The sequence below is a fragment of the Oncorhynchus mykiss genome, chromosome 23 (genome assembly GCF_057628025.1).
Source record: "Oncorhynchus mykiss isolate SJ-2025 chromosome 23, ASM5762802v1, whole genome shotgun sequence".
NCBI lineage: Eukaryota > Metazoa > Chordata > Actinopteri > Salmoniformes > Salmonidae > Oncorhynchus > Oncorhynchus mykiss.
Window position 1 is genome coordinate 9,798,116 of NC_143044.1, and position 23,769 is coordinate 9,821,884.

Below are 23,769 nucleotides of genomic sequence, written 5' to 3' on the forward strand. Positions count from 1 at the left end.
TGTATTGTGTGTAATGTGTCAAGGACAATTGGTCAGATTTTTTACTAATCAGATATTTTGTTACAGTACGTTGTCTTATAGTGATTTGTCCATAGTAGGCCATTTTGAAATGTACTGTATAAAACCCTCATTATTTATTTTATTTTGTAAGAACCCTGAAGAATTTCCAAAAGCCGAAATGCATTGGTTTTTAATTGTAACAATCAAGAAGCTTTATTATTTACTTCCATTGTCCTAAGAGTTTCTGTCTGAGGGAAAGAATTTGACCGACATTAGATTTTTTGGCACTCAAAGTTAACCACTTGATGAAAGTCCTTGCTGTCACATGAGAGTTTCAAGTGACACTTCACACACTGTTCCTCCGGCCAAGAGCCCCCAAAAAACGTGATCTCCTCCGTCTGCAAGGCAGCAACAGCCAGGCACTCATGATGTCAAATATATGGCAAGAATGGCAACCGCAGGGAAGAGACGGGATTACAGTATTCAGTCAAGGCTGCTTCTGTGGTGTCTATTGTCTTTTACCAGATAGCACAGCTCACTGCAGTAGGGGAACACCGGTACCAGGTAGTAGAGTGACACCACCTGTCTGGAGACATGGCTGTGCGGAGTAGAGGCTCAAAATGGCACCTCAGAAGTCCTTGTCCCAGCCTGACAGCTCATCTGGAGGCTCCTCCAGCTCTGGGGGAAAGATGTCAAAGTGGCTGTGGTCCATCGGCCCCTTCAGCTGGGGAGAGGAACATCAAAGAACACCCGTCAGATACAGTCACATCCAAGAACTTTGACGGTCATATACCTGTACTCTATACTTTTGTGATTAGAGTACTACGCATCAGAACACTTCACCTCTCTCTTCAGTGGGGATATGAGCTTCTGGCATCTCAGCCCCTCCCCGTTGAAGCCCTGGAACCACCTGCAAGACGTCACAAAAAGTCAGCTATTCATTTTCTGTCAGAACTACAGATCCCATCATCCCCCAGTGCCCACACACTCCACCAGACCCAATACAATACAGAACAGTTGGTATAGATATTGCATACATGCACACACATCACCCCACAAAGACAGACCCCAGCATATAGGACCCTGTATCAAGCAGTGAACAAAATGTTTTATTCTGCAGGTAGACACACACACAGGAGTATACAGTCACAGCAACACTAAAAACAGAATGATTTAGGTCATATTGAACTGCTAATAGGGCCACTAATGTTTACATACCATTTCTACCAAACATCACTCGCCTACACAGAACAGGAACATCTCTCTAATGACCAAACAAAGGTCGAAATGGCTGTCACGATTTTATGATTTGCTCAGTGAGTTCCTCCAGCTTCGAGCATTAGTGCTCGGATGACTGTTGAGAGGGAGCCAGCTCTGCCAGTCCTATGGTCTATTCAGGCTCTGCTCTGCTGATTAAATAAGGAGGCAGATGCACCCCCCCCCCCCCCATTCTCACAGCTAATTACTCCCAGGTGAAAGTGCTGTTTTTTTCATGCATGCAGTACTGACTATTGTGACATGATACTGAAGAGAAGGGAGGAGGTAGGTGCTCAACACACATTGCTCTGCACAGTGCAGAGAGGTATGACACCAATAGGTTCAAAAATAATTATCCTAATGTCTCTGGGTGACTGAACGGAGAGAGAATGATCCATAGCCTACTGGTTATGAAGGCACCACTGAGCAAGTTGTTCAAACTGAGCTGGATTTATATCACATTTGATCAGAAATCCATCAATGGCTGAATACGTTAAATAACCGTAGCTGATTAGTGGCTAGGATCTAGGATCTGTCTAGGTGTGTAGTTGGTGTTGATGATGCTTTATTAAAAAGAAGCAGACCCACTTGTGTTTCTTAATGTCGAAGATTCCGTTCTTCTTATTACCAAGCCTATCCACAGGGTTGAGCCTAAAGGCAGGACAATATATATATGTAGATGTTATTGTTGACAACCATCTGGACAAACAGAATGCTGACAACATGATTGCAGCTAATACCCTATACACACACACGAAAGCAGGTTGATACAGTAGATAAGACACAGTCTATTTGATTCAGACCTGGTCTGGTTTGGTATGTGATTATTATCAATGCAGGCCACTCATGGACCAAATACATTCAGTTGGTTTTGTCTGGTCAATTACTAAAGGCTCAATTGTTGTGTGACTCACTGAGCTGGCCAAAGGATTTTAAACATGGTGCTCACTAGCCTTGTCCAGTAGCCTATTTATGACCAATCAAATATCAACATACTGTTTTGTCAGCTGAAAGTGTGTCAAATTGCACTCTGGGTTGTTAGTAAATTCAGAGCGTTTCACTCTCTGAGCGTTCAGAGCACTCACTGGACGCTCTGGTAGGGTTTAATCTGAGTGTTCTGAACTCACAACGGCAGTCAAGCACCCACGCTAACAGGCTAAAGTTGGCTAGCTTACTAGCTACTTCCAGACACAAATGAGTGAACACACTCTACTGCCCTAGCAGAGCTAGTTGGACTGTTTTCATGTAATTTAGAGGGTTAGTGAATGTAACTGTGCTGCTGGCAACAATTTAATAAAATATTTTTTGCAGACGTTTACTGTCACCTGTCATATCCACAAGTGAAGGGTGTTGCTAAATTCCTTCATTATTCTTCATTATTATTCTCTGGCACTCTGAGTACTCTGGCACTCTCAATACAGAGTGCTCTGCTATCGGAGCAGACTGCCAGATTGAATTTACAAACACATCCTTTATATGCTGCCAATTACCACCACGACAACATTTAGATCCAGAGGATCTTCGTCATGTTTACTGGTGTTAAGGTGCTAATTGGGAGAATACAGTGAGTAGGGACTGTTATTAGCACCTCACAACCCTGAGCTGCACACTCCACTCCCCATCCCCCATGACTGGAGCCTGAGAGTCTAGGGGGTACCATAAACCAGCATCTCAAACTCTCTCTGACCTGTGTGACTTGTGCCCTGATAGGTTGCTAGGGATGTTACTAGGGGGACGGACATCAATTACTAGGGGGACGAACCACAATTATTATAAAAAAAATTGTTTTACATTTTATTTAACCTTTATTTAACTAGGCAAGTCAGTTCAGAACAAATTCTTATTTACAATGACGGCCTACCCCGGCCAAACCCACACAACGCTGGGCCAATTGTGCGCCACCCTATGGGGAACTAGGGTTTCATTATTTTTGTTGGCTTTACCTCAAACAAAGTAGACAGACAGACACACTGTTCATTTAATTCAACTACAGCCTTATTTGTCGCTTAATGGGATTACTACAGCAGCAGTCAGTGATGCCACAGCCACATACTTGCAGAGTCTCCTGATGAGGTCATCGGGGCGCTTGCTGATCCTCTTGGGGAACTCAACCTTTTCAATCCCGTGGAGGACCATGGTGTAGATCTTTATAGGGTCAGTTCCAGAAAATGGTGGGCTGGAAGAGGTGGTGTGGAGGGTAGAACACGTGTAGAAAACAAATAGGGGATCTTGAGGGATCTTGCTCATGATGAACATGACAGGCTCTAGCTAAATGGTATCGTGGACATGCTTGGGGCACTTACACACACTGTATTGTCTTATGCAGCCAACAAACTATCTCAAGTAGGCTGATAGACACTCTTACACTCAACATCCTAGTGTCAAATATGTTACCGTGGTTGTGGAATGAGGCCTAACGTCTAATGGTTCCACTCAGAGTGAAGTGCCTGAAGAGCCTTATTCAAGATTCAAGCACATACTCAGTGTCCACAACACTCCACCCATTTGGGGCACTGTTATTGTCAAAGGCAGATCACATCACAGGTCATACTGTCCTACTGACTCACCTGCCAGTCAGCAGCTCAAAAATGAGGATCCCTAGAGACCAGCAGTCAGCTCCAAAGTCATGGCCCTTGTTCATGATGACCTCTGGGGCCACATACTCTGGGGTCCCACAGAATGTCCATGTCTTCTTCCCCAGGCCTATCCTCTTAGCAAAACCAAAGTCAGCCTGAAGAAACAGACAGATACTGTAACATGTACACCCCTGGTGGTTTTGGCTATAGAAGGCTAGTATGATCTTACTGAAGAGCTAACAGACTTTCAATTTGTCACCGTCATAGGATGCCACCTTTGCAACAAGTCAGTTCATCAAATTTCTGCCCTGCTAGAGATGCCCCGGTCAACTGTAAGTGCTGTTATTGGGAAGTGGAAACGTCTAGGAGCAACAACGGCTCGGCCGTGAAGTGGTAGGCCACACAAGCTCACAAAATTGAACAGCAGAGTGCTGAAGCGTGTACCGCACAAAAAAACATAATCTGTCCTTAGTTGCAACAATCACTACAAAATGCCTGTCACGACTTCCGACGAAGTCGGTCCCTCTCCTTGTTCGGGCGGCGTTCGGCAGTCGACGTCACCAGTCTTCTAGCCATCGCCGCTCCACTTTCATTTTCCATTGGATTTGTCTTGTTTTCCCGCACACCTGGTTCACATTCCCTCATCAGACTAAATGTATATTACTCTCTGTTTCCCCCATGTCTGTGTGTGGAATTGTTCTTTGTGTAGGGTGTTACGCTACAGGTTGGCTTGCGCTAGGTTTGTTTCAAACCTAGGTTTGTTTGTTTTGTTTAACACGGTTCATGTTACCGTGGTTGTGCTTTGTGCTGCCTCGCCTGTGACTTTGGGCCAGGGTGTATATTAAAGTTCTCCTGTTATCACCCATCTCTGCTCTCCTGCGCCTGACTTCCCGGCAACCAGTCCTTCACTCCGTTACACTGCCTCTGGAAGCAACGTCAACACAAGAACTGTTCATCGGAAGCTTTCCATGGCCGACACAGACCACCATTCACAATGCCAAGTGTCGGTTGGAGTGGTGTAAAGCTCACCACCATTGGACTCTGGAGCAATGGAAACGCCTTCTCTGGAGTAATGAATCACGCTTCACCAACTGGCAGTCCGATGGACAAATGCCAGGAGAACGCTACCTGCCCGAATGAATGGTGCCAACTGTAAAGTTTGGTGGAGGAGGAATAATGGTCTATGGCTAGGTCCATTAGTTCCAGTGAAGGGAAATCTCACCACATACAGTACAATGATATTGTAGAGGATTCTGTGCTTCCAACTTTGTGGCAACAGTTTGGGTAAGGCCCTTTCCTGTTTCAGCATGACAATGCCCCCGTGTACTAAGCAAGGTCCATACAGAAATGGTTTATTGAGATCGGTGTGGAAGAACTTGACTAGGCTGCACAGAACCCTGAACTCAACCCTGTCGAACACCTTTGGGATGAATTGGAACAGCGACTGCGAGCCAGTACAAACCGCCCAACATCAGTACTTGACCCCACTAAACCTCTTGTGGCTGAATGGAACCAAGTCTCAGCAGCAATGTTCCAACATCTAGTGGAAAGCCTTCCCAGAAGAATGGAGGCTGTTATAGCAGCAAAGGGGGGACCAACTCGATATCAATGTCCTTGATTTTGGAATGAGATGTTTGATGAGCAGGTGTCCACATACTTTTGGCCATGTAGTGTCTGACTATGTACAAACAACTGAAAATGAGCCGTGATCAAATTAAGGTCTATTACCATTTTGACATAGCCTTCTGCATCCAGTAGTAGGTTCTCAGGTTTCAGGTCTCTGTAGATGATTCCTCTGGCGTGGAGGTAGTCAAAGGCTTCCAGGACACAGGCAATGCAGAAGCGGGCTGTCTGCTCCTCAAAGAAACTCCTGTTTCACAGTCAAGGCCAACATTAAGACACATACTAGGATTTTGTACTGATTACTTTTGATTGGCATCATAAGAGCAATAGCAATGGCATATTTTTTTAGGCACAAACTCTACTACGGTTCATTGGACAAAGCCTATGGGAAAATGAATGGAGTTTCTGTAGGGTTTTGGAATAAACGTTGAGAATAAGGTCTGTGATAAACACAGGCTTAAGACATCTTATACATTTTGTTCTATGAGATAATCTTAATCAGTTAACATAACTTTTTAGGAATTTTGAAGCATTTATGTCATTCAAAAAAACACGACGCACATAAAGGCTTCTTTCCCCATTCATTTTTCCCCATAGGAACGACTTTACGAAACAAAACGTTGTGTTTTTAGGACTACAAGCTGGCGAGCTCTATTAATTACAGGCTTTTGAGGTGTTTTAGCAGATGTAAGACAACCTACACTCACATGTCCCGTAGTACACTCCACAGCTCACCACCCAGACAGACTTCCAGTAGCAAGTACACATACTTGTCATCTCGGAATGTCCGAAACAAACTGGAACACAAAGTGACATTTAGAGGACTTAGGACCATCTGAACAATGTTACTGTTCTGGGGTTCTTAAAGACATGACTGCTTGACAGAGGTCTTCTGCTCCGCAGTATATTTCTTTGGGTGAGGCACTTTCAGGTGTTAAGCTGCTTTTTGTTTGCCTTGGATCTGTTTGTCAATTGAGCCCCAAAGAACAGTTACTAGGAAAGCAGAGTGAGAGAAAGGAGCATTTTGAAAAAGAGAGAGAAGAGAGAGATGTGTGAAGATGGATATGGCATTCAAACTGAACTTTCCTCTTTGAGTGGCAGCTGGAATCAGTGTTTGCCCAGACCTTTTGTCCTTGAATGTCACAGGGCGGATAAATCAAACCTTAGTCTACACTCAGCGGTGAGACCAAGGACAACGACATTCTCCAAAGGGACTCCTTAGCAACTCATACTGGACCATAGAACACGTGGAGGGGGGCCAAGGACAAGTTCTAACTTTCCTCTCATGAACCACTTCTTGTTTCATGGTCAACACCCTTCACTTCCACAGTCCCTTTTCCCGTGTCAATCTGAGAGCTGACTTGTCTTATTCAGTGAAATGAGACCTTTCACTCTCAAGTCATGGGAGTCATGGCAATGGAACTAAATCACTTGGGAAATAATAAACATCACTTTGTTTAAAACTAGCCAGGTTTCCATCCATTCATTTAATGCGGATTAATTACCTGATGTATGAAAAAAGTCATAGCCCTATTTGGTAAAAGACCAAGTCCATTGGTCAAAATTTCCAGAACTTTGAAAGTTTCTTGAAGTGCAGTCGCAAAAACCATCAAGCGCTATGATGAAACTAGCTCTTATGAAAGGATTTGAACTCTTCAAAGGAAGATTTGTTCCAACCATAGTGTCTTTGCGAGATGCAGAGCAGGTGAACGGATGATCTCCTCATGTATGGTTCCCACCGTGAAGCATGGAGGAGGTGGTGTGATGGTGTGGGGGTGCTCACTCTTTGTGATTGATTTAGAAATCAAGGCACAATTAACCAGCATGGCTACCACGGCATTCTGCAGCGATACACCTCCCATCTGGTTTGTGTTTAGTTGGACTATCATTTGTTTTCAACAGCACAATGACCCAAAAGACACTGTGTAAGGGCTATTTGAGTGCTACATCAGATGACCGGGCATCCACAATCACCTGACCTCAACCCAATTGAGATGGTTTGGGATGAATTGGACCGCAGAGTGAAGGAAAAGCAGCCAACAAGTGCTCAGCATATGTTGGAACTCCTTCAAGACCGTTGGAAAAGCATTCCTCATGAAGCTGGTTGAGAGAATCCAAAGAGTGTGCAAAGCTGTCATCAAGGCAAAGGGTGGCTACTTTGAAGAATCTCAAATATAAAACATTTGTTTAACACTTTTTGGTTACTACATGATTCCATGTGCTATTTCATAGTTTTGATATCTTCATTATTATACTACAATGAAGAAAATAGTAAAAAACAAAGAAAAACCCTTGAATTAGTAGGTGTGACTGGTACTGTATGTTGTGTTGTCCTCCCACTACTACTCATGAAAGCATGCAGTTTATTAGGCTACAGAATAAATCCATTAATGTGAACTTCACAGGGTGGTGAAAGTGAGCTTGATGCTCCTTTCCAATACATTTCGAGGGTCTTATTCTGGTGACATGATGATCGATGTTTGGCTGCCGTTTGACAAATAAAAATGATCCATAATAATCTCATCATGTATAGTTAGCCCCACCCACACTGTATCTGTGAGCTGTTGGCTAGTTAGCCCCACCCACACTGTATCTGTGAGCTGTTGGCTATAGTGCACGTGCCAAAACCAGAGTGGGCATATTTGCAATATTACGTAACGGTTTTTGTGACAAACCATCAGTCGAGTTGAAAAATGCAATTGAAACCCATTTAACTTTTTATTCGGTACATTGGAATTAAAATCGCAAAATATATTTTTATACGCACTATGTCATCAGGCACAGCCTTTTATCCGCAATAAGTCTGTTTGATGGAAACCCATCTCTGGTGTGAAAATGCGCATATTGTTCAATGCAGATTTTAGAATAATGCCATGAAAATCTGTCGCCAATTGAATGGAAACCTAGTTACACTAGATTACAATATTTGTTTCAATGAATTTTAAAACCATCGAAAGTATGTGAAAGTAAGACTGGTCTTGGCAGCATTTGCCTCGTTCATATTTCAAGTTTGACTTTTGTCAGAAACCACTCTAAACATGCGTTACGCATTGACTAGATGGATACAATACATGCTGTATTCATTTCCATTGTGAATACAAACACTCTCTTCTCTGTTTCATAGATCTGAACAATGAATGTGTCCTTCACTTAACTGTTTGTTTATGCATTCAGCGGATTCACGAGGTCCCACTTTGCATCCCACTGCGATTGTATGATGTGGTATAACCAACCATACATTGTTTTTTATGAAACAATACAGGATCCTCAAAAAGCAAATGATGATTGGGAATAGAGTACATCTACAGTTGGGGCCTGAAATTGACACCCTTGATTAAAGATGACCGTGTGAAATAAATCATTTCAATACTGAGCTGTATTGTATGCTCAACATTTCATACCCGCAAGACATGCTAACCTCTCACCCTTACCAATAACAGGGGAAGTTAGCATTTAGCATACAATCTAGCTAAGTATTTTCATTATTTATTTTATACCATCATTATTGCTCATCTTTTTCAATGGTGTCAATCATTTCAGACCCCACTGTATATGATTTTCCACATGGGAGGCCTTGCAAACATCAATATGTCTTGTCTCCCTCTTCAAATAAAAGTTTGTCACGTGCTCAGAGTACAACAGGTTATAGTGACAGAGTAGTTGGCCTTGCTCTTTAGATTGAACCTGATTGTCATATGGTCCAGGTGATAGCAGTCATGCTCCATTCATATTGGAACTCCTTTACACTGATATAAACATGTATCATGTGAAGTACTCTAAGAAAACATTGCAGTTGTCAAAGCTTGAAAAAAAAAAAGCCTGAATAAAAGGCTATGGATGTTTACACTGCTTTGGGGACTTTGCAATAGGCAGTGTTGTGTGAGGACAACCAGAGAGCATTGTGAGCACGTGACGCAGACCTGACTATGAAGTGTGACTTGGTCAGCTGAAGGACATTCCTCTCAGAGTAGATGTGCTCCTGTTGTCTCGTGTCCAAAATGTGCTTCTTTTTAATACACTTCAGAGCAAATGTGGTGTCCTCATCTCTCAGTTTCACCTGCAATATAAACATTACAATTATTGACACGATGTTACATTGTTTTTATAGCAACTGTAGGCCTATGCCCTATGCTGTTGTTTTTGCCATTGCTTTATGTTGTGGTGTGACCCAGACATCAGGCCACTCACCAGCTCTACTCGGCCGAACCCACCCATGCCCAGTGTGGCTATGATCTCCAGGTCCTGGAAGGGGTCATGGGTGGGGAGGACAGCAATCCTCTCCCTGAGCCGGTGCACTTCCTGGGCCTCTGGGGACGAGTCGATAACGGGGGAATGGGGCCTGTGGAAAGAGGGAGGGAGGGAGGGAGGGAGGGAGGGAGGGAGGGAGGGAGGGAGGGAGGGAGGGAGGGAGGGAGGGGGGACCATTTGGGTTCAACTCCTAAATCTCTGTTTCTGCCCACAGTGGGGCCCTAAAATGTCTGGGGTGGTTGGGTATTTGTCAATGTACGTAACTGCCATTTGTTATTTGAATTATGTGGAAACAGTAATTTTGTGGAACTACTTACAGTGCATTTCTCCTCACGTCACATCGGGAGAGCTCTTCGACATATTCCTTCAGATACGCCTGCAGCTCCTCATAAGTGCCCACCATCTGGTTGAAGTTGCTGGAGAGGTGGCATAAACACATGACTGCTGTTTCCTTTCAGTGTGTGTGTGTGTGTGTGTGTGTGTGTGTGTGTGTGTGCGCGCGCAGTGAACGCACTCACTCTCTGTCCACCACCAAGCACTGTGTGTCATTCTCAGTAGAGATGATGTTTGCTGAACGCACATCCTCACTGGAAAGAAACAGACAGTCTTATTCAGCAGAGCTACACACAATTGAATCCTATGGAAATTCACCACAGAATCATGCAATAGCCGCCAGATAATGCATGTCTTTGTCAGACAGACAGACAGACATTCCGAGGCCCACTACTCTACACTATGGTGAAAGGATTTGATTGAAACCGCGTTGGTAAAATGTGTGGATTGTCAATTAGGGGGCTAGCAATGAAAATTGATAGAAAGTGGACAAACGCATATTAACATGGGAGAACGAGGGAACCGACGGTGCGTTACAAGTGTGTTTGATACTTGCCTTGGTGCAAGACAAACCAGGCCCGAGTGCTTTTGCTCATTTAACATTTTGAGTCGGCCAAAGCGATCAGTAACAGCTCTTACCTTATGAGGGCTTTTTCTCCAAAGTAGTCGCCCACACCCAGCGTCTTTATCTCCCGCGGCTCAGTACATCCCTCTGTGGTCTGGGTGACACACACCTGGCCAGAAACCACAGCATGTTAAGGGCTATCTCTTTTGCCCTCGATCCAAAATGGCAGACTACGTTTTCTGCAATCAAGATAGCATGAGCTATCACGGTCGGATAAAGCACTTCAACTTCTCTGTAACGCCAGATACGAAAGTGAGTCTTTTCAGCTACAAACATGAACGATGTGTAACTTGTGTCTTACCTCTCCTTTAGCTATAATGAAGAAAGTGTTCCCTTCTTCGCCCTCCCGAATGATATACTCTCCTTTATCAAAATAGTCCTAGGCATGAGACAAAATAATCAACATATCTTCCCAAATCACCTGTAATAAAAAAAAAAGTCTGATTAAGAAACAAAGTAAAAGGCTCACAATTTCCAGACAGTCAACGATTTTAGAGAGCTTCTCTTCTGGCAGGTCTCTCAGCAGAGATACACTATAAAAGATAAGGACACAGAGATAGGTATTGGGGGGCAAAAAAATGTGGATTTAGCAATGCAACATGTTCACAGCTACTTCAAAGATAACCTAACTTAATAGTAGACACTGAGTGTACAAAACATTAAGAACACCTGCTCTTTCCATGACGTAGACTGACCAGGTGAAAGCTCCCTTACTGATGTCACATGATGAATCCACTTCAATCGGTGTAGACCAAGGGGGGGAGGCAGCGTAAATAAGGATGTTTAAGCCTTGAGACAATTGAGACATGGATTGTGTGTGTGTGTGCCATTCAGAGGGTGAATGGGCAAGACAAAATACTTAAATGCCTTTGAATGGGGTATTGTAGTAGCTCAGGAGGTTGCTGGCAGCTTAATTGGGGAGGACGGGCTCGTGGTAATGGCTGGAGCGGAATTATGGGATGGAATCAAATACATCAAACACATGGTTTGATGCCATTCCATATATTGTAACACAATATAATGAAGGTGTTCCTAATGTAAAATGTTTATTTCAAAAAAATGTAAGGGGTAGATCAGCTTTAATATTGCAGATAAATTCCATCAATGTAATTGTCTGCATCACTTCCAATCCCCCATATATATTTTTGCATTTATTTATATACATATAAATACATACATATACATACATATACTGTATATACGCATCTTTAAAAAAAATACATTTTCCTTTATTACTTTTTAACCCTACCACTTCTCTGCTAATTGGAGTAAACTAATGAACAACAACTCTTAGGCTTCTACCTCCAGCTTATACATACTATATACATTTTACGGGCACAGTCTATTTTACATTTATATTTTGTTAGTTTTTTCTCCTGTCATTCCTCGAACCTCAATCATTTCCTTATTTCACAAAAGTTCTGACCCTATATACGTTTTACGGACACTTTATGTTTTATATTAGTTATCTTCTTGTTATTAGCTGTTATTATTCCCAACCTTCAGCGCCATTCAACCCGTCTATCTCTTACAGTAACACCATCCATACTGGATCTCTATTGTGTTCCTAATGTTCCTAAACTTTCATGCACGTCTCCCTTAGACATCAATGCCTGCTTCACGGTTGAGGACCAATCCTCTAGCTGTACCTGCGTAGGAAGCTGAAGTACTCTTCTTGTGTGGCCTGTGTAGACTTCATCATAATACTCTGGAAGGTCTGACGGTCCAGAGCCCAGATATGAGCCTGGGATACAGCTGGCCATTGGAAATCACAAGTCCGTTCAACACACCACACAACATCAGACATTCACTGGGCTGGGTTTTCTTAGAACATTATATGAGTTGGCAAAACATTGCGTGAACATTGCGTGAACATTGCGTGAACATACTTTCAATATGTGAAAAAGGTGTGTGGTTCCTACAGTACTATTCCATGCAAGATTAGAGAAAGCACCTGTGTGAAATATGGTTTTGCACATTCTAATGACGATTTAATAGTCCCTTGGTGACTCCTCATAAAATCATGTGCCGCCATGCTGCTCTGTCATACATTGGTAATCATGTATGTCACATGAGTGGTTTGCTGCACTTGAGTATGAACACTTTGTTTACGATGTGTGTGGAAAAGTATTGTATCTAAAAAGGGGAAATCCTCTCACTCTAGAGACTCTACTAGTTAAACTCACCTTTCACTGTAGCAGTTCTCTTACAGTTGTACAATATAGCCAACTCTCCAAAGGCAGTCCTGGGACGCATCTCTCCAAGCAATTTGCCATTCTGCGTGACCTTTAGCAGGCCATCTGAAGGGACAAAACCTAGCCTGAGTATAGACCAACAGCCAAAGATATACTGTGTAAGAAGATAATAAAGTCGATATGACCTGCCAGCACATAGAGGTAGTTCCCTGGTTCTCCCTCCTGGATGACCAGTTGGCCATCAGTGTAGATCCTCTCATACATGCAGTCCACCATCTCCCTCAGGTGCTGCGGATCCAGCTTCTTCAGGAAGTCATTGTTCATGATGGCGTCATTGATTAGCTTCTTGGTGCTAGGAGCAGGAGGAGCACAGATAAGAGGCACAGACACTCTACTTTTAGAGGTCAAAGCCTTGTTTCACCTCCATATCAATATTCATCCAGCGTTTTAGTTGGAAGTCAAATATCAGCTTTGACAGCAAGTCAAGTAAATTGGTACTTGGAGCACAAATGGGCAGATTATTTTGAATAACGTGGGTTTTATCGCCTCTGGATAACTTTTCTGAACAAAAGGATTCAATGTATTGCAGTAAAGTACTAGGAAAGCACGCCAAAAGTCGATTAGTTCACCTTAAACAGCCCACTAAGCCCTACATACAGCAGGGGCTGCTAACTGGTGGTTGAGTTTGCGCGACCATGAGTAAACGCTTTGTCACGAGAGACTTTCAACGACGCCGTTACAACTGTATTTATACTACAGTGTTCATGTTTTCACAGATGGACATAGCCCTATGCTGTCACTAGTCTCTAAACCAGCCACATAAAAGACAAAACTGTTGATGTAGTACCGTTAGTGCTGTCAGTTTCCCCCTGTATCCCTCTTAACTACAAGGCCTATGTTATCACATCAGACAGCCGAGGGCCAGTCCATTAACCTAATATCGACCTGGTGAATGAACTAAAGCAGGAGAGTATGAGGCAGGCAACCGAGGTCTGCTTAATTGAAGCCATAATTATCCAGTCCATACATATTGCGTATTGATGCTCAACGCCTTTGTTTCCCCGTGTGCCTTCCAATTATCCCCAATGCTAATACAGGATTTCGAATCTCCTTGGAGTGGCAGACACTACAAAGGCTTGGCCAGAGCTGTTGTTCTTTCAAGAGAGTCAGGCAGTTTTCCAGAGAACACTTGGGCCGAGAATCAATCAGAACACAGATTTGGACAATGCGCCGTTTAAAAGGTCATTTACAATTAAACCGACATATGCACCTCTTCCTGTGAACGTGGTCTCCGTGAACACGGTCACATTGACTTTAAAACGTGCATTGCGGGCCAAGCAAGATACCCCTACCTACATGTACAAATTACCTCGACTAACCTGTACCCCCGCACATTGACTTGGTACCGGTACCCCCTGTATATAGCCTCGTTACTGTTATTTTATTTTTTACTTTAGTTTATTTAGGAAATATTTTCTTGAACTGCTGGCTGGTTAAAGGCTTGTAAGTAAGCGTTTCAACAGCGTTAATTCCTGTTGTATTCGGCACATGTGACAAATAAAATGTGATTTGATTTGAGATCAGATTGGATCCCGGCATAGTTATTTTTCTATGTGCATGTAGCCTATACCAGACACCGGCATTCAGTGAGAACAAATAATGATTAAAGGCTTTATCATCACAGACCCAGCTGATTGCTTCTAGCTTATTGGGAAATAGGTTAGAATGTAATTAAATGTGGGAGAATGAGACAATAGGAACAAGTACAATAGAGGACAATCAGTCTGGGCTGTCCACCACGACATGGAAATGTTTCTAGAGTTATTATCCCTTCCAACATCCTCAACAACATTGTGTGGTACTGTTGATGTCTGACACCCACCTGGAGACCTTGCGGACACGGGCCCTCTCTATGGACACATGTTGGGCTCTGAAACCCCCGCAGAAGTGCCCTGAGGTGGGCTCAGCTGACACGCCCTCCTTGGCCTTGAGCCTGCAGTGGACCTCCACAGCCACCCTGTGGAAGCGGGTGGGACCCTGGTTGATGACACTGAGCATGCGGTGGCTGGGGTAGTTGGGAGCCGGAGCGGAGCGGCCTAGGCTGTTGTAGCCGATGGCATCCTGGAGCTTCTCTATTTGGGAGACTTTCGCCTCCAGCTCTCTCTGCAGGCTTTGCAGCTGCAGCTCCTGGGCTTTAAACTCCTGGTCCCTCTGGGCCAGCTCCTCTTCCAGGCGGGCTATCCTGAGCCTCAGGGGCTCCGCGTCCCACACTGGGCTGCCCTGAGGCTCCACCTTGAGGCTGGAGGCCAGGCATCTGTCCTCTGGCCGTGGGGCTTTGATTGAACCGTTGCCCATGGCCAGCTGTTGGCTGGCCACCATAGGAGAGCTCTTGGTCACCCTCGTCTTGTCAATGATAGGTCTCCGTCTGGTGAAAAGTCTCCTTTCTCCTTGAGAAGAATGTTATGCTTTATGTTACGGCCGGCTCTGTCCTTTTTGGGGCTCTAATCGAGCAAGTGAACATGAATAATTGAGTGACTGTCAGTGATTGACATAACAAGAGACAAATTGCTGATGCACAACCAAATTTCAGTTGCTTAGGGCCCCCTAGCGGCCTGGGGCCCAAAGCAACTGCTTATTCCTGGAGCCGTCCCTGCTTTATGTTAAAATAGATGTGATTAGCAACAGATCATCTTGAATAGATTTTGAATCCACAGGAGATACATCCCTACGATAATATTTAATTGACAAACTATCTCTAAATTTCCAAGCATCAATTGCATTCGGTTTAACCTCCAAAGAATGAAACTTGGTGAAAAAATACCGTACAAGCCAATGACTGTGAAAATAAGGAAGCCTATATTCCTGCATTCATTGCACGGAACTGATACAATATCTTACAAACGGAAACATTGACATAACTGAGATACACTATATCTTGATTCTAGATCTGCGACCAGATCATATATATATATATATATATATATATATATATTAATTAAGATCTGGTCGCATTTTTGAAGACGTTTAGAGAGTGCAATACATATATATATATATATATATATATATATATATATATATAATTACATTTTATTCTATTGCACTCTCTAAACGTCTTCAAAAATGTATTTAATCTGTTGTTGCTAGCAATATTCCCATCCCCAGATATCTAATTATATGTATAATTTGCCCCATGGCAAAATGTGTATAATTGCACGAAAATAGTTCTAAAACTGCTAAAAGTCGTATCTTCCCCAAGGAAAAATGTATCGATTTGCAGGAAATTTGCTTCAATTCTGCAAAAATGTCTCTTTGATGCCAAGGGGGGGGGCTTTAAAATATTTTAATGCCCCCCGCATCAAAGATACATTTTTCCCAAGGCCCAAGACTTCATTAATGAAACTGCTTGTATACCATTTTTAATCAAACTCTAAAGTAGGAGTTGTATTCTGATATTATGAAGGTGTCCCTGAAGTATTTGCATCCCCCTGATGCAAAAAAGTTTGGGGACCCCTGTTCTAGAGAATGCAATAATTACAATTTTATGATATTGAAACACTGACATGCATACTGTATGCTGCAGCAACACAACAAAAAGTATGATTAAAAATGCCATGTATATATGGTATACATGTTGTAAACTCATAAGTTCACAAAGCCACACACCAGAGCTTGTCCTATCATAGCCTAAATGAAATTGCACTAGCCTACAATATGTCACAACAATAGCCTAAGTCGTAGCTATATTACTTACAATATCGTCGAGTACGTTCCTGGTTTCTCAAAACGTAATGCAATATTTCATAAATGTAATGAACGAGCCTCTCCAGATGGTCAAACACCTGCGAAGAAACAAAGACGATCATCTCCCTTGAATGCACTGTGATCTGTGACATCCTCCTCAGAAGCCTGTTGTCGTTAATGTGAGTACTAATGTGGAAATAATGGTACTCCTTCTCCGTCCAATGACGGCAAGAAAAATCAAGGCTACCTCTGGTGGCTACCCCTGGTGGTCGCATGGTGTTTATCAATGTAGAAACGGAGTTGAATACTGGCCATATTCACACCTTGCGTTGATATTTTTCGTTTACATGATGGCCAGGCGTATTATTATTTATTATTATACCTTATTTCCACAAAGTTGAATTGAACAGGCCTCCAGCAACAACAATTTAAAAACGATAACTCAATTCTTTATTTTTTGAATTATTGACAATGTTCTCAAAATGTGACATGTATTGAACAGTGAAATAACAATTGGCAACCAGTGACGTACTCTGAAATGTAAGATCTGTAAAAAGTAAAAACCTTCTCTGAAAAAAACAACAACTGTTAAAACACCTTTACCTCACACTCAACGAAGCCATTAAAACATACTGAACTCTGGATTAGATTGATTTAATTCAAAGGTTTACGGATGACTCACATTGAATCTCAAGAAACAACCTTTCCAAACCTCAACTTAATGTTAACATTGCAAATTGTATTCATTTTCAAGAGTCTGTAACACCAGAGGAAGTTATAAAAGGTCACTTAACTGACAGAATTCCTCGTCTTGTGCAGAATTGGCATATCAAATATATGCCCATATATGGTGTGTAGTTATTTCGCTGTTGCTATTAAATGGTAAAATAGTGCTTATAAACAATAATATCAGCATGCAGATGGTTTTTACATCAAATGCATTGAAATAAATGCCCTCAAATCAGTTCTCAGTTAGCTACTGAAACTGATAGATTGTCACACAAAATATTATACATCTTCATTTCTGCCTAGCACACATACAGTATAGATAGTTAAGAGAAAACAACATGTATGTCAACAGCAGATTAACTATTATGCAGTGCTATACAATACTATCTAAAATGGTTTCTAAACCTGAATCTCCTAAATGTATTTAAAAGCTCAGAATGGTGACGGCATCAAGAAGAGATACATCCACTTTATACAAAACAGAATGCATTGAGCATAGACTGGCATAAACATATCGGTAATGTCAACCAGTGATGAACCACATAACTTTACAGTTGATACAACACGAGTCCTAAAACAAATCCGTGTACTCGTCATGTAAAAAAGTGAGAGTGAATGAATTGCAAAGTGACATTAACAAAAACGAATAATGAATCGAGGACTTCATTTGAGTTTTTGCAGTAGGCAACAAAAATACTTACGAAGGACCAATTTTGTGCTCAGTTCCAGAAATGATTACGCATGACCTATCGTCAGTTAATGGGTGTTGTTCATGAATCACTTGTTCTCATATATAATGTGTTAAATAGTTATATGCATATTACATGACGAGTACACTTAATATTTTAACACAATGTAAGATCAAGACACAGTAAAGTTGTACCAATTGGGAAATGTATACAAAAGAAACATAATACAAATGATACATGTAATAATAATGTCCAGAAAATATCTGGTAAAACTAAAGAGTACTGCCATCATTGTGCAAAATATACGTGAGAAAAAGCTGAAATGAAATGCACACAAACTTTCAAAGATGACCCTACAGTCAATGCACTAAGGTGACTGCTGTTTTGAATGAATTGCTACAAAATAATGAATGATTCTTAGTATATTTATATTCAATCTTCATAGGATTACTCTGGTTAATTAATTAAGGACTGTGGGCTGTATTGGGGACGATGGACTCTCTTGTTAAAAATATTTGAGGTGAACTAAATCATCTATTAATCAAATGAAAAGCATCAAATTCGCCCAAATTACACATGTATTATGTATCATTGCACAAACGGGCACCTCTAAATAAATACGAATTTTAATCTTTGGGAGGACAACTTCTTGTTTAGAGCATTCAAAATAAATGGAAACATTCATCAATTGTTAAACACAACAATTGTGGACAACACTTTGCTTTAAGTGACATTTACAGTAGTTACTTTAATACAGTGACAACACTTTACTTTAAGTGACATTTACAGTAGTTACTTTAATACAGTAACAGCACTTGACTTGATCCACTCTTATAAGGACCATGTTCCACAGAGGTTTTATAGGAGCAGTTCATGTGAATTTAAATACTTTCAGAATCAACTGCGTGTAAAGTATGAACAACAAGTGCAGAGTAAGCCTAGTTGTCAGACTTGATGTGGCTTTCATGAACTCGAAAGAACAACCACAATAACTGCCCCTTGTTCGCAATACACAATTTGGATATGAATATGGACTCTAGCTAAGCACGGTTCTGTATTCACCACTTTGAATATTCAAATAATTATTTTACGCGCATTTGGATTGAGTTGTGCGAAAGGGTAGAAGGCAGCTGTCAATATGACATAAGGAATGCTTCTGTGCATTAGATTATTTTAGGAAACAGGGAAGCACACAAGGCACAAGATATCACAGTCGTTGACAAGATGGACATAACGGCAGTTCAGAGTTCAGACGTTGTTTTCACCCAAGAACGTCATTAAATTGTCGATCAACTCCGATGAAAACGTCATAGGCTACCTCAATAAGCAACTCATTCGATTCAAAATAATCTCAGCGTCTGTTGTCAACTGTCCAATAACTCCAAAACTGGTCTTGTGCATCCAGCCACGACAACAAAAATCAGGGGCTCTTTCTTCCATCAGTATTCAAGAAGAAAATTGTTTGGAGGAGCTGTTCAAGGTTAGAATCTTACATAAAGATTAGCCTACAATAGAAATAAGCTTTCTTATAGTTCAAATCGATATTTAAGGGCAACAAACAGTAACCGTGAAGCCCAACTGATTCATACAGACAGGATGCACGTGTTAAAATTATTCCAGTTGAAATTAACTGCCCGAAATGGTGCATGACGTCTTGCATTTAGTATGGCATTTCTCAGGAATATGAATCAAGTTATTCTAGAATACTCATTGAAAGCGGACAGTATGACTGCTAAAAATATATATATATCGATGCCGTTTTTTTGAGGCTCCCATGTCACACCAATGTAATATATATATATATATATATATATATATATATATATATATATATATATATATATATATATATATAACAACATGGAGTGAGCACTTTATACAGTGTGTGAACCCTCTCCTACTGTATAATACTTACTCTTTCAGCATTGATATGATGAGTATTACACCTCAGTACAAGAATGTGAATAAATGTAATATACTATGTCTTTAGTATACGTATATAATGTATACCATCGTTCTTCCTTGGGCACAGGTCAGGCAACATAGCTACATAAACAGTTTGTTAAACGCCTGCAGCACCCAGGATAGTAGAGAAGGCAGTGAGTTTGATATCAGGAATCATCGAAAGTGTTTCCATTTGTTTTTTTTTTGGTTAGTCTTGGAAACACATGAACAGGGAGAGAATATTTCAGTATGTTCTGTGAGCTGCTCTGAATTCTTGAATCACAGTTGTTGGTGTCAAATAAAACACAGGGAAGTGTACACTATACAAGGTTCATGTCTTACTTTCACATAGTGAATAAAGACCGATGGAAAATCAAGCCTATTCATCTCAAAGAAATGCATCTGTGTCTCTCTGTGGCTTTGACGGCTTTTCTAGCCTGAGAATCCTTCAACAAAAAACTGCAAAGGAAACTGAAATCCTTTTTGTTTCTGAGTCTTATTGAAGTCAGTCTGCTCATTGCTGCCACTGGAGCCCCCCAACATTACTGGCTCTGTCTTCAGTCGGCTGGAAAATCTTTGAGTAAAATGGCAACCACAGGTCGGGTCAAAAATCAAAGATATCTCCAAATGTCTTCAAGTTGCCATTCTGTAGCTTTGAGCGAAATGTCACTGAGCAGATCTCTTGAACCTCTACTACTTGGCCAGTTGGAAAGGATTTTGACCCTTTTAAGGAAAAAGAGGGTCATGTCAATGGATAACTATTTCCATACTACCAATCTATATGCCTTTCCCCCATTCATGTGTACTGTAGTGTACTGTGTATGTCAGTTCAAAGACCCCACCTCAAACGGCACAATCCATGCTTTTTTGGCACATACACACATTCAGGTCACTACAAACCAGAGCAGAGCAATTTAAGAGACTTAAATGCACACTTCCCACAATTCATGTTAAATGGAACATTTGCATATCAAAGGCATCCCTAGATGGCATGGTATTCAATGCAAAGTGATGCAACACAAAAGGAGGTACACTCACTCCCCTATTGGGTCAGTGAAGCCAACACCTTTAATCTGGCTCTATATTCCAGCGTTTTGGATTTGAGGTGAAATGTTTTATACTGTATGTACAGAATGTCACCTTTTATTTGAGGGTATTTTCATACATGTTTTACTGTTACGAAATGAATGCACTTTGTGTACAGTATCTAGTCCCCCTATCTTAATGTCTCATAAGTATTTAGACAAATTCACATATAGTGTATAACATATAGTCAAAAATTAAGTATTTGGTCCCATGTTCATAGCATGCAATGACTACACAAACTTGTTGGATGCATTTTCAGTTTGTTTTGGTTATGTTAGGGATTATGCTGTGCACAATATAAATTAATGGTAAATAATGTATTGTGTCATTTCGGGGTCAATCTTATTGTAAATAGAGACACAGATGCACAATGATCAAACCCCCAAGACATGATATAAAATGCTAACCTCCCCTGTTATTGTAATGGTGAGAGGTTAGCATGTCTTGGGGGTATGATATAAAATGCTAACCTCCCCTGTTATTGTAATGGTGAGAGGTTAGCATTTTATATCATACCCCCAAGACATGCTAACCTCTCACCATTACGATAACAGGGGAGGTTAGCATTTATTTATTTTTTTTGGGGGGGGGGGGTGATATTAATGCCATGGTAGCATGCATCAGACTTGCATCCACACAAATGTAGAACTGTTCAGAAACATATTCTATTCTTATTCACAATAAAAGTGACTGCAAAATGAAACAATACATTATTTAAGAGTGCAGTCCATAAGAGCAGACAAAGGATACAAAGGGTCTGGAAAGATTCTGTATGCAGGAATGGTCTCAGATACCTCCAAATGTGTTCAAATCACATAAAACATTTGAGAAAAAGGCTCAGTGCTGTTATACTCACAAGGGGAGGGTGCTAGAGTATTGACAACAGGGGTGCCAATCATTTTGACCCCTATCTGTTTTTGACCACTATTACATTTATGATATATTTCTCTGAGCAATTGTATTAGTATAAAATAATATAATTTCCCAATTTTTGGAGCGTAGAATATAGCTCAGTATTTGTATTATATATTTTATACAGTATTTTTTGCTCATCTTTATCAAGGATGCCAATAATTATGAACCTGACTGTTATTTTATAAAGCACACAACTGTATGTACTGTAAAAATGGTATGCTTATTTCTAATTGTCATTTTGAACATATTAGGTCAATAAACACACATGTCCATTTGAACACAGATCCTCAATGATTTCCCATGAACTATGGGTTGAAAACTAACACAAAGGAGGGCAAGGCAGGGGGACAAGGCACATGCTAGTATGAGGTATAAGAACCTGATGAAGACTTTATTGAGGGTGGTAATCTGACAATCTCTTAATCTAGCTATACATTTCCAGGCAGAGCAGAACACAGAGCTTTTTTACAATGAGCAGCAACTCTACTCCAGTCCCCTTCATCCATTTCTTCAATACTGATTCATAAACACAGTTAGCGAGGGCGACATAGACTACTACATCCTATGTAAATAACAAGTCTGTTTCTTCTTAACAAAAAATATCTATTTATTGTCCGTTAATGGCTTTCTTCATATAAATAAATGGATGAGGTACACTGGCCGTAGAGGCTATGTGGCTGGTTGCAGCAGCATGCCTTAAAGGTGAGCAGCAATATTTCAGTCATCCAAGAGAAAGCCTGTAACATGGGTTGGTCTCAATTTGATAACGTTCTAACAAAAAGGCAAACACCTATGGTTAAAGAGAGCCTGATAGTGAAAAAGCAGGGGGTGGCCCCTTAGATTTGGTCCGCAAAAAATATTTACAGATAACTTGGACAAATTGAGGTCAGGTTATATGTGAAGCTATAGCTTAGAATGGTTGGTCACTCTGGCTGTATAACTACTCAGCCAGTGAAAAAGCAGCAAATGCTAAGTATTTGTTTTCTATTTAAAAATGTCAGTTTTGCCATAGTGGAAACAATTAAAGCTTGAAATGGTCTGGCAATCTTAGTTGAAACCACCTTCATGAGATCCCCTTTCAGAGAAAGGGACAAAATGTTTGCTGGGTATTCAGGATACTTTATGCGTTTATGATATCAGAAATCCTAAATGGTTCAAATCGGATGAGATCCATGGGTATCTGTGTGCTAGTGATTTAAATGGCGATACTGTACAGTGCAGACTAAATACAGTGCTGTCTGTCACCGTGACTTGAGTTGTGTACATATTTAGACAGGAATTATTTGCGGTGCCTTTCATTTTCATAGTCATGATCTCTACAAAGAGGGTTCAACTAAGATGTTTCAATAAGCCAACACTTCATCTTTCCAGCCCCACAATTCAGTGCAGCGTGGTCACAACAAAACAAAATCACATGATACAATAAGTTAATAGGCAATATCCATTCACATTATGCACAAATATCATGCTGTATGTAGCCACATTGCAATTCTTCCTTATTCAAACATGTTGACATAATGCATAGCTATAAAATAAAATCCAATACATAAACATTATTACAAGTAATAAAAATAAACAATCTGTACAAAACTCCTGGCATATTGTTATGATTTTCTTTTTCTTCCATCAGTATAAGAAAGCACATACAAAGTACAAAAATAAATATTCTATGTACAATCACACGTGCCACCTCGAAGTTATCGTCACTGCAAGGAGAAAACAAGAGGCAACAAACCACACATTAGTTCCATGCAATGTTCATTGAGGACATAACGAACATGAATACAATTCATAACAAACCCTTTTTT

General features: G+C 41.0%; 2 protein-coding genes across 51 annotated transcripts in view; both read right to left on the bottom strand.

The window, feature by feature from the left end:
* Positions 1 to 176: 176 nt before the first annotated feature.
* On the bottom strand, positions 177 to 16,779 carry LOC110502406 (cGMP-dependent protein kinase 2). The gene is made up of 19 exons (XM_021580398.3): positions 16,609 to 16,779; positions 14,740 to 15,304; positions 13,043 to 13,209; positions 12,849 to 12,962; positions 12,312 to 12,417; positions 11,132 to 11,195; positions 10,964 to 11,041; positions 10,677 to 10,771; positions 10,223 to 10,291; positions 10,022 to 10,120; positions 9,645 to 9,795; positions 9,377 to 9,513; positions 6,164 to 6,253; positions 5,562 to 5,703; positions 3,825 to 3,988; positions 3,311 to 3,433; positions 1,846 to 1,908; positions 844 to 910; positions 177 to 724 (listed from the first exon to the last, which is right to left on the bottom strand). The coding sequence occupies exons 2-19, from the start codon at positions 15,234 to 15,236 to the stop codon at positions 629 to 631; spliced, it is 2,322 nt and encodes a 773-aa protein (XP_021436073.2). The 5' UTR covers positions 15,237 to 15,304; positions 16,609 to 16,779; the 3' UTR covers positions 177 to 628.
* Positions 16,780 to 17,025: 246 nt separating this feature from the next.
* The window catches only part of LOC110502408 (uncharacterized), a 57,780-nt gene continuing 51,036 nt past the window's right edge, over positions 17,026 to 23,769 (bottom strand). For 22 of the 50 annotated variants that reach the window (XM_090216782.1, XM_090216773.1, XM_090216771.1 and 19 more), the window contains one exon: positions 20,153 to 20,683. In XM_090216782.1, coding sequence (XP_090072908.1) covers positions 20,654 to 20,683 — 30 coding nt within the window. In that variant the 3' untranslated portion in view covers positions 20,153 to 20,653. Of the gene's footprint in view, positions 20,684 to 22,324; positions 23,668 to 23,769 lie in introns of those variants that run through there. The other 28 variants (XM_090216789.1, XM_090216776.1, XM_090216765.1 and 25 more) reach the window with 2 other exon arrangements.